The sequence below is a fragment of the Babylonia areolata genome, chromosome 21, assembly GCF_041734735.1.
Source record: "Babylonia areolata isolate BAREFJ2019XMU chromosome 21, ASM4173473v1, whole genome shotgun sequence".
Classification (NCBI taxonomy): Eukaryota; Metazoa; Mollusca; class Gastropoda; order Neogastropoda; family Buccinidae; genus Babylonia; species Babylonia areolata.
Window position 1 is genome coordinate 43,138,419 of NC_134896.1, and position 12,023 is coordinate 43,150,441.

General features: G+C 47.1%; 1 protein-coding gene across 3 annotated transcripts in view; it reads right to left on the reverse strand.

The window, feature by feature from the left end:
• The window catches only part of LOC143295896 (uncharacterized), a 424,588-nt gene that overhangs the window by 332,688 nt on the left and 79,877 nt on the right, over positions 1-12,023 (reverse strand). Inside the window, exon 3 of one of the 3 annotated variants that reach the window (XM_076607570.1) lies at positions 9,019-9,084. The exons of the other annotated variants lie outside the window; for them this stretch is intronic. Coding sequence (XP_076463685.1) covers positions 9,019-9,084 — 66 coding nt within the window. The remainder of the gene's footprint in view (positions 1-9,018; positions 9,085-12,023) is intronic. 3 annotated transcript variants of the gene reach the window in all.

Genomic DNA, 12,023 nt, shown 5'->3' on the forward strand with positions numbered 1-12,023 from the left:
CTGACATCATCACCCTTCACTGTACATCAGGGTCTATTCCACTCCATGACATAATCACCATTCACTGTAGATCAGTGTCTGGTTCACTCCCTGACATCATCGCCCTTCACTGTGGGTCAGTGTCTGGTCCACTCCCTGACATCACCCTTCACTGTCCATCAGTGTCTGTTCCACTCCCTGACATCATCACCCTTCACTGTGCGTCAGTGTCTGGTCCATTCCACTCACTGACATCATCACCTTCACTGTACGTCAGTGTCTGGTCCACTGCCTCACATCATCACTCTTCACTGTACGTCAGTGTCTGGTCCACTCACTGACATCATCACATTTCACTGTGCGTCAGTGTCTGGTACATTCCACTCCCTGACATCATCACCTTCACTGCACGTCAGTGTCTGGTCCACTCCCTGATATCATCACACTTCACTGTACGTCAGTGTCTGGTCCATTCCACTCCCTGACATCATCAACTTTCACTGTGCGTCCGTGTCTGGTCCATTCCACTCCCAGACATCCTCACCCTTCACTGTACATCAGTGTCTGCTCCACTCCCTGACATCATCACCCTTCACTGTACATCAGTGTCTCCTCCACTCCCTGACATCATCACCCTTCACTGTGCGTCAGTGTCTGGTCCACTCCCTGACATCACACTTCACTGTAGGTCAGTGTCTGCTCCACTCCCTGACATCATCACCCTTCACTGTGCGTCAGTGTCTGGTCCATACCACTCCCTGACATCATCGCCCTTGACTGTACATCAGTGTCTGGTCCACTCCCTAACATCATCACCCTTCACTGTACGACAGTGTCTGGTCCACTCCCTGACATCATCACCCTTCACTGTACGTCAGTGTCTGTTCCACTCGCTGACATCATCACCCTTCACTGTACATCAGTGTCTGTTCCACTCCATGACATCATCACCCTTCACTGTAGATCAGTGTCTGGTCCTCTCCCTGACGTCATCACCCTTGACTGTACGTCAGAGTCTGCTCCACTCCCTGACATCATCACCCTTCACTGTACGTCAGTGTCTGTTCCACTTCGTCGCATCATCTCCCTTCACTGTACATCAGTGTCTGGTCCATTCCACTCCCAGACATTATCCATTCCACTCCCAGATATTATCACCCTTATCTGTACATCAGTGTCTGGTCAATTCCACTCCCAGACATTATCACCCTTCTCTGTACATCAGTGTCTGGTCCATTCCACTCCCAGACATTATCAACCTTCAATACACATCAGTGTCTGGTCCATTCCACTCCCAGACATCATCGCCCTTCACTGTACATCAGTGTCTGGTCCACTCCCTGACATCATCACCCTTCACTGTACATCAGTGTCTGCTCCACTCCCTGATATCATCACCCTTCACTGTGCGTCAGTGTCTGGTCCACTCCCTGACATCACCCTTCACTGTAGGTCAGTGTCTGCTCCACTCCCTGACATCATCACCCTTCACTGTGCGTCAAGTGTCTGGTCGATTCCACTCCCTGACATCATCACCTTCACTGTACGACAGTGTCTGGTCCACTCCCTGATATCATCGCCATTCACTGTGCGTCAGTGTTTGGTCCACTACCTGACATCACCCTTCACTGTACTTCAGTGTCTGGTCCACTCCCTGACACCATCACCTTCACTGTACGTTAGTGTCTGGTCCATTCCACTTCCTGACATCATCGCCCTTCACTGTACGTCAATGTCTGGTCCACTCCCTGAGATCATGACCCTTCTGGGTACACCAGTGTCTGTTCCACTCCCTGACATCATCACCCTTCATTGTACGACAGTGTCTGGTCCACTCCCTGACATCATCACCCTTCACGGTACGTCAGTGTCTGTTTCACTCCCTGACATCATCACCCTTCACTGTACGACAGTGTCTGGTCCACTCCCTGACATCATCACCCTTCACTGTACGTCAGTGTCTGTTCCACTCCCTGACATCATCGCCCTTCACTGTCCATCAGTGTCTGTTCCACTCCCTGACATCATCACCCTTCACTGTACATAAGTGTCTGTTCCACTCCCTGACATCATCACCCTTCACTGTAGATCAGTGTCTGGTCAACTCCCTGACATCATCGCCCTTCACTGTAGATGAGTGTCTGGTCCACTCCCTGACATCATCGCCCTTCACTGTGCGTCAGTGTTTGGTCCACTCCCTGACATCACCCTTCACTGTACTTCAGTGTCTGGTCCACTCCCTGACATCATCACCTTCACTGTACGTCAGTGTCTCGTCCACTCCCTGACATCATCACTCTTCACTGTCCGTCAGTGTCTGGTCCACTCCCTGACATCATCACACATCACTGTGCGTCAGTGTCTGGTTCATTCCACTCCCTGACATCATCACCTTCACTGTACGTCAGTGTCTGGTCCACTCCCTGACATCATCACCCTTCACTGTAGATCATTGTCTAGTCCACTCCCTGACATCATCACCGTTCACTGTGCGTCAGTGTCTGGTCCACTCCCTGACATCACCCTTCACTGTAGGTCAGTGTCTGCTCCACTCCCTGACATCATCACCCTTCACTGTGCGTCAGTGTCTGGTCCATTCCACTCCCTGACATCATCGCCCTTCACTGTACGTCAGTGTCTGGCTCCACTCCCTGACATCATCACCCTTCACGGTACATCAGTGTCTGTTCCACTCCCAGACATCATCACCCTTCACTGTACGACAGTGTCTGGTCCACTCCCTGACATCATCACCCTTCACTATACGTCAGTGTCTGGTTCCACTCCCTGAGTCATTCAGCCCTTCACTATCCATCAGTGTCTTTTCCACTCCCTGACATCATCCACCCTTTCACTGTACATCAGGGTCTATTCCCACTCCATGACAAATCACCATTCACTGTAGATCAGTGTCTGGTTCACTCCCTGACATCATCGCCCTTCACTGTGGGTTCCGTGTTGGTCCACTCCCTGACATACCCTTCACTGTCCATCAGTGTCTGTTCCATCCCTGACATCAATCACCTCATGTGCGTAGTGTCTGGTCCATTCACTCACTGATATCATCACCTTCACTGTACGTCAGTGTCTGGTCCCACTGCCTCACATCATCACTCTTCACTGTACGTAGTGTCTGGTCCACTCACTGACATCTCACATTTCACTTGTGGCGTCAGTGTCTGGTACATTCCACTGCCTGACTCATCACCTTCACTGCACGTCAGTGTCTGGTCCATTCCACTCCCTGACATCATCAACTTTCACTGTGCGTCCGTGTCTGGTCCATTCCACTCCCAGACATCCTCACCCTTCACTGTACATCAGTGTCTGCTCCACTCCCTGACATCATCACCCTTCACTGTACATCAGTGTCTCCTCCACTCCCTGACATCATCACCCTTCACTGTGCGTCAGTGTCTGGTCCACTCCCTGACATCACACTTCACTGTAGGTCAGTGTCTGCTCCACTCCCTGACATCATCACCCTTCACTGTGCGTCAGTGTCTGGTCCATACCACTCCCTGACATCATCGCCCTTGACTGTACATCAGTGTCTGGTCCACTCCCTAACATCATCACCCTTCACTGTACGACAGTGTCTGGTCCACTCCCTGACATCATCACCCTTCACTGTACATCAGTGTCTGTTCCACTCCATGACATCATCACCCTTCACTGTAGATCAGTGTCTGGTCCTCTCCCTGACGTCATCACCCTTGACTGTACGTCAGAGTCTGCTCCACTCCCTGACATCATCACCCTTCACTGTACGTCAGTGTCTGTTCCACTTCGTCGCATCATCTCCCTTCACTGTACATCAGTGTCTGGTCCATTCCACTCCCAGACATTATCCATTCCACTCCCAGATATTATCACTCTTATCTGTACATCAGTGTCTGGTCAATTCCACTCCCAGACATTATCACCCTTCTCTGTACATCAGTGTCTGGTCCATTCCACTCCCAGACATTATCAACCTTCAATACACATCAGTGTCTGGTCCATTCCACTCCCAGACATCATCGCCCTTCACTGTACATCAGTGTCTGGTCCACTCCCTGACATCATCACCCTTCACTGTACATCAGTGTCTGCTCCACTCCCTGATATCATCACCCTTCACTGTGCGTCAGTGTCTGGTCCACTCCCTGACATCACCCTTCACTGTAGGTCAGTGTCTGCTCCACTCCCTGACATCATCACCCTTCACTGTGCGTCAAGTGTCTGGTCGATTCCACTCCCTGACATCATCACCTTCACTGTACGACAGTGTCTGGTCCACTCCCTGATATCATCGCCATTCACTGTGCGTCAGTGTTTGGTCCACTACCTGACATCACCCTTCACTGTACTTCAGTGTCTGGTCCACTCCCTGACACCATCACCTTCACTGTACGTTAGTGTCTGGTCCATTCCACTTCCTGACATCATCGCCCTTCACTGTACGTCAATGTCTGGTCCACTCCCTGAGATCATGACCCTTCTGGGTACACCAGTGTCTGTTCCACTCCCTGACATCATCACCCTTCATTGTACGACAGTGTCTGGTCCACTCCCTGACATCATCACCCTTCACGGTACGTCAGTGTCTGTTTCACTCCCTGACATCATCACCCTTCACTGTACGACAGTGTCTGGTCCACTCCCTGACATCATCACCCTTCACTGTACGTCAGTGTCTCTTCCACTCCCTGACATCATCGCCCTTCACTGTCCATCAGTGTCTGTTCCACTCCCTGACATCATCACCCTTCACTGTAAATTAGTGTCTGTTCCACTCCCTGACATCATCACCCTTCACTGTAGATCAGTGTCTGGTCAACTCCCTGACATCATCGCCCTTCACTGTAGATGAGTGTCTGGTCCACTCCCTGACATCATCGCCCTTCACTGTGCGTCAGTGTTTGGTCCACTCCCTGACATCACCCTTCACTGTACTTCAGTGTCTGGTCCACTCCCTGACATCATCACCTTCACTGTACGTCAGTGTCTCGTCCACTCCCTGACATCATCACTCTTCACTGTCCGTCAGTGTCTGGTCCACTCCCTGACATCATCACACATCACTGTGCGTCAGTGTCTGGTTCATTCCACTCCCTGACATCATCACCTTCACTGTACGTCAGTGTCTGGTCCACTCCCTGACATCATCACCCTTCACTGTAGATCATTGTCTAGTCCACTCCCTGACATCATCACCGTTCACTGTGCGTCAGTGTCTGGTCCACTCCCTGACATCACCCTTCACTGTAGGTCAGTGTCTGCTCCACTCCCTGACATCATCACCCTTCACTGTGCGTCAGTGTCTGGTCCATTCCACTCCCTGACATCATCGCCCTTCACTGTACGTCAGTGTCTGCTCCACTCCCTGACATCATCACCCTTCACGGTACATCAGTGTCTGTTCCACTCCCAGACATCATCACCCTTCACTGTACGACAGTGTCTGGTCCACTCCCTGACATCATCACCCTTCACTATACGTCAGTGTCTGTTCCACTCCCTGACGTCATCGCCCTTCACTATCCATCAGTGTCTGTTCCACTCCCTGACATCATCACCCTTCACTGTACATCAGGGTCTATTCCACTCCATGACATAATCACCATTCACTGTAGATCAGTGTCTGGTTCACTCCCTGACATCATCGCCCTTCACTGTGGGTCAGTGTCTGGTCCACTCCCTGACATCACCCTTCACTGTCCATCAGTGTCTGTTCCACTCCCTGACATCATCACCCTTCACTGTGCGTCAGTGTCTGGTCCATTCCACTCACTGACATCATCACCTTCACTGTACGTCAGTGTCTGGTCCACTGCCTCACATCATCACTCTTCACTGTACGTCAGTGTCTGGTCCACTCACTGACATCATCACATTTCACTGTGCGTCAGTGTCTGGTACATTCCACTCCCTGACATCATCACCTTCACTGCACGTCAGTGTCTGGTCCATTCCACTCCCTGACATCATCAACTTTCACTGTGCGTCCGTGTCTGGTCCATTCCACTCCCAGACATCCTCACCCTTCACTGTACATCAGTGTCTGCTCCACTCCCTGACATCATCACCCTTCACTGTACATCAGTGTCTCCTCCACTCCCTGACATCATCACCCTTCACTGTGCGTCAGTGTCTGGTCCACTCCCTGACATCACACTTCACTGTAGGTCAGTGTCTGCTCCACTCCCTGACATCATCACCCTTCACTGTGCGTCAGTGTCTGGTCCATACCACTCCCTGACATCATCGCCCTTGACTGTACATCAGTGTCTGGTCCACTCCCTAACATCATCACCCTTCACTGTACGTCAGTGTCTGGTCCGCTTCCTCGTATCATCGCCCTTCACTGCACGTCAGTGTCTGGTCCATTCCACTCCAAGACATTATCACCCTTCACTGTACATCAGTGTCTGGTCCATTCCACTCCCAGGCATTATCGCCCTTCACTGTACATCAGTGTCTGGTCCATTCCACTCCCAGACATCATCGCCCTTCACTGTACATCAGTGTCTGGTCCATTCCACTCCCAGACATCATCGCCCTTCACTGTACATCAGTGTCTGTTCTACTCCCTGACATCATCGCCCTTCACTGTACATCAGTGTCTGCTCCGCTCCCTGACATCATCACCCTTCACTGTGCGTCAGTGTTTGGTCCACTCCTTGACATCACCCTTCACTGCAGGTCAGTGTCTGTTCCACTCCCTGACATCATCACCCTTCACTGTACAACAGTGTCTGGTCCACTCCCTGACATCATCACCCTTCACTGTACGTCAGTATCTGTTCCACTCCCTGAGATCATCGACCTTCACTGTACGTCAGTGTCTGGTTTACTCCCTGACATCATCACCCTTCACTGTACATCAGTGTCTGGTCCACTCCCTCACATCACCCTTCACTGTACGTCAGTGTCTGGTCCACTCCCTGACATTATCACCCTTCACTGTGCGTCAGTGTCTAGTCCATTCCACTCCCTGACATCATCACCCTTCACTGTACGTCAGACTCTGGTCCACTCCCTGACATCATCATCCTTCACTGTGCGTCAGTGTCTGGTCCATTCCACTCCCTGACATCATCACCTTCACTGTACGTTAGTGTCTGGTCCACTCCCTGACATCATCACCCTTCCTTGTACTTCAGTGTCTGGTCCACTCCCTGACATCACCCTTCACTGTGCGTCAGTGTCTGGTCCACTCCCAGACGTCATCACCCTTCACTGTGCGTCAGTGTCTGGTCCACTCCCTGACATCATCGCCCTTCACTGTACGTCTGTGTCTGGTCCACTCCCTAACATCATCCCCTCCACTTTGCGTCAGTGTCTGGTCCACTCCCTGATATCACACTTCACTGTAGGTCAGTGTTAACTCCACTCCCTGACATCATCACCCTTCACTGTGCGTCAGTGTCTGGTTCATTCCACTCCCTGACATCATCACCTTCACTGTACGTCAGTGTCTGGTCTACTCCCTGACATCATCACATTCACTGTCCATCAGTGTCTGTTCCACTCCCTGACATCATCACCCTTCAATGTGCGTCCTTGTCTGGTCCACTCCCTGACATCATCACCCTTCACTGTCCATCAGTGTCTGTTCCACTCCCTGACATCATCGCCCTTCACTGTACGTCAGTGTCTGGTCCACTCCCTGACATCATCACCCTTCACTGTACATCAGTGTCTGGTCCACTCCCTGACATTATCACCCTTCACTGTACGTAAGTATCTGGTGCACTCCCTGACATCATCACCCTTCACTGTACTTCAGTGTCTGTTCCACTTCCTCGTATCATCGCCCTTCACTGTACATCAGTGTCTGGTCCATTCCACTCCCTGACATCATCTCCCTTCACTGTGCGTCAGTGTCTGGTCCACTCCCTGACGTCATCACCCTTAACTGTACGTCTGTATCTGTTCCATTCCAGTCCCTGACATCATCACCCTTCACTGTACATCAGTGTCTGTTTCACTCCCTGACATCATCGCCCTTTAATGTACGTCAGTGTCTGTTCCACTCCCTGACATCATCACCTTCACTGAACGTCAGTGTCTGGTCCATTCCACTCCCAGACATTATCACCCTTCAGTGTACATCAGTGTCTGGTCCATTCCACTCCCAGGCATTATCACCCTTCACTGTACATCAGTGTCTGGTCCATTCCACTCCCAGACATTATCCATTCCTCTCCCAGACATTATCACCCTTCACTGTACATGAGTGTCTGGTCCATTTCACTCCCAGACATTACCTCCCTTCACTGCACATCAGTGTCTGGTCCATTCCAGTCCCAGACATTATCACCCTTCTCTGTACATCAGTGTCTGGTCCATTTCACTCCCAGACATTACCACCCTTCACTGCACATCAGTGTCTGGTCCATTCCAGTCCCAGACATTATCACCCTTCTCTGTACATCAGTGTCTGGTCCATTCCACTCCCAGACATTATCACCCTTCACTGTGCGTCAGTGTCTGGTCCATTCCACTCCCAGACATCATCGCCCTTCACTGTACATCAGTGTCTGCTCCGCTCCCTGACATCATCACCCTTCACTGTGCGTCAGTGTCTGGTCCACTACCTGACATCACCCTTCACTGTAGGTCAGTGTCTGTTCCACTACCTGACATCATCACCCTTCACTGTACATCAGTGTCTGGTCCACTCCCTGATATCATCGCCCTTCACTGTACGTCAGTGTCTGGTCCACTCCCATACATCATCGCCCTTCACTGTAGGTCAATGTCTGGTCCACTCCCTGACATCACGCTTCACTGTAGGTCAGTGTCTGCTCCACTCCCTAACATCATTACCCTTCACTGAACGTCAGTGTCTGGTCCATTCAACTCCCCGACACCTTCACCCTCCAATGTAAGTTAGTGTCTGGTCATCTCTCTGACATCATCACCCTTCACTGCACTGTCTGGACTAACAGATTTCATCTACCTCACCTAAATCAAGGCCTGGAAACCTAATCCACCCACACCCAAGATGAAGGAAGGTCATGGAGATTTAAGGTAATCTTGCCAACCTACCTGGTGTCAGACCCCAAACAGTCCCGACCCACACCTGAAAGGATCCTCCGATGATAATATAGTTTACTGAAACACGATAATATAGGTTACTGAAACACTCCGCTAGGGAACGCTTTATTAACATGTAAAGCAGAAAGAGAGAGGAGGAGTAACAGACAGACAGATACAGAGACAAAGAGGGAACGAGGAGAGAGACACAGAGACCGACATCGGCAGAGAAAGGAAATCATGGAAAACAAATATCAAAACAAGGAAGACATAACAAATGACTGAAAAAGCTAGTGGCAGAAGCCAAACTTGTATGTGAACCCCTTGTATTAAAAACTGCTCAGACAGATAAAGATATTCAGATGCTTGGTTACAGGCGGAGTCGCAAATGTACTGGCTTTTATTAGAATTTTCAATGCAAAGAATAGCTGACTGTTTTCAACAGGACTCGTCCTGTTAATTTAATTCCAGTGATCGTTTCGAAACATATCATTCATTAAAATCACAGTTACAACCAGAATCTTACTAACACAGTTAATAAACAAGTTGAAGGTAGATTTGGTAAAGTTTAGACCAGATATAAATGAACTGAAAAGTGATAAACGATACGATAACGACGATAAGACTTGTCCTTTTGTAATCAGAGAAAGAACTTCATTTTCTGCTAAAAGTGTGATGTCCAAAGACCATTCAGAGAGAAATAAATTTTTAAACATAGGCAGTTTAGTAGAGATCGTCATGTGGTATTGCCACAATTGTTAAACAAGAGAGGCAAGGCCTTCAAGACTCACTTGTGATACACTTTTAAAAAAATCCAAGCTTTTTATGTATTGAGTATAATGCATTTATTGTTATATTTATGTTTTTCATATTCTCTAAACTTGCCATTTTTACCTGATATTCGACCCAACAAAAGATCTGTAATTATTATCATTTTTTGTTCAAACAGGAACTTCTTTTGCTAAGCATGGAAGTTTTGTTTATTGCAAACGTTTTGGTGCAGACAGTAAAACAAGGGAAATTACTCTGCTGGGGGACTTAGTTTGCTTTAAACTGATCTTTCTCATCTTAAACATTACATTTTGAAATTATACTCAATACATAAAAAACTTGAATTTTTTTTTTTATTTTTTTTTATTTTTAAAGTGCATCACAAGTGAGTCTTGAAGGCCTTGCCTCTCTTGTTACAAAATGTAATGTTTAAGATGAGAAAGATCAGTTTAAAGCAAATTAAGTCCCCTAGCATTAATTAGAGTAATTTCCTTTTTTTACTATCTGCACCAAAACGTTTGCAAAATAAATAAAACTTCCATGCTTAGCAAAAGAAGTTCCTGTTTGAACAAAAAATGATAATTATGACTGCTCTTGTCGTTGGGTCGAATATCAGATCAAAGTGCCAAGTATAGAGAATACAAAAAATATAAATATAACAGTAAATGCAGTTTGCATATAATTAGGCTTCATTTTTTATTTTTTTGTGCCCATCCCAGAGGTGCAATATTGTTTTAAACAAGATGACTAAAAAGAACTGAATTTTTCCTATTTTTATACCTAATTTGGTGTCAACTGACAAAGTATTTGCAGAGAAAATGTCAATGTTAAAGTTTACCATGGACAAACAGACACACACACACACACACACACACACAGACAACCGAACACCGGGTTAAAACATAGACTCACTTTGTTTACACAAGTGAGTCAAAAACGAAGATGTGAGCGTAACTCGCGATGATTCTACGTCCATATTCTATGCATTCAAAAGAAGGGGAGAATACCCAGATGCGCTGGGTTTTTTTAAAGTTTGGACAAATAAAGCTTACTTTCATTTCGACAATTATGCTGTGTTAAAACATTTGGCATTACTTAATTTATTTACTCATTGTCTCTTCTTTCTACATTATGTTCTGTAGAGATATGACAAGTCCAACCAAAATGATCAAACTCTTTCCCAGCAACAAACCATGGATCTGATGGATTTGGTGAAGAATTTTTAAAATACTTTGGAGAAAATAGGGCCGTTTTTGTTCGGGCACTAAATGCTTGTTTTGTGAAAAGGAGAAACAAGGGACAATATCATGCATACCAAAAGGGGACAAAGACAGACGCTTTATAAAGCACTGGTTACCTATATCTCTTCTGAATGTTACGCATAAAATTGGATCATCCAGCACAGCGAATCGTCTGAAGACTGCTACCAAAACTTATAAACTAGGATCAGACAGGTTTCATGCAGCATACGGATAATATAAGACTCATTTATGAACAATTGCATATCTAGAAGAAAACGACTTGCCTAAATACTATTGAATATGGACTTCGAAAAAGCTTTTGGCTGTGTTAGCTGGAACTTCATGTCCAAAGTATTGAAGGCTTTCGGCTTTCAAGAAGACATGCAAATGGATAAAAACATTTCAAAACATTAAATCTTGTGTCATTTGCAATGGTCAGATTTCTATTCGATTTAATGAGCAGAATGTAGGCAGGGTGACTCTATGTTGTCATATTTGTTCATAATGTGTGTTGAGAATTTGGCTATAATGGTGGTGAATGTAAGGATTGTCGTGGCATCACTATAGACATCACAGAATGCACACTATCTCAGTATGCAGACGATACAGAATTTCTCTTAGCAGACGATATAGGTCATTTGAAACTTGCATAAATACATTTGATATTTTGGGCGAAAAGCAGGATTGTATATAAACTCGAGAAAAACAAGTGAAATATGGTTAGCAGGTCGTAAAAACTCCCAAGTCCGTTACATGGATCGTTTGCTGATGGAATTGAACCGTGTACAATTCAAAATATTAGATATCTGGTTTACTAATGATTTGAAAGGGTGTACCTAAATAGACTACTCGGAAAGATTTGCTGGAAAAGGTGACAGATAACTTCAAATGTAAGAGTGGCAATATAAAAGGCACTATTCTGTCAAAATTGATGTTTTGATCACTTTGGCTTTGAAGCTGGACTGGATAAGAAAACTCCATATAACAAAACAAAAATAGAAACAA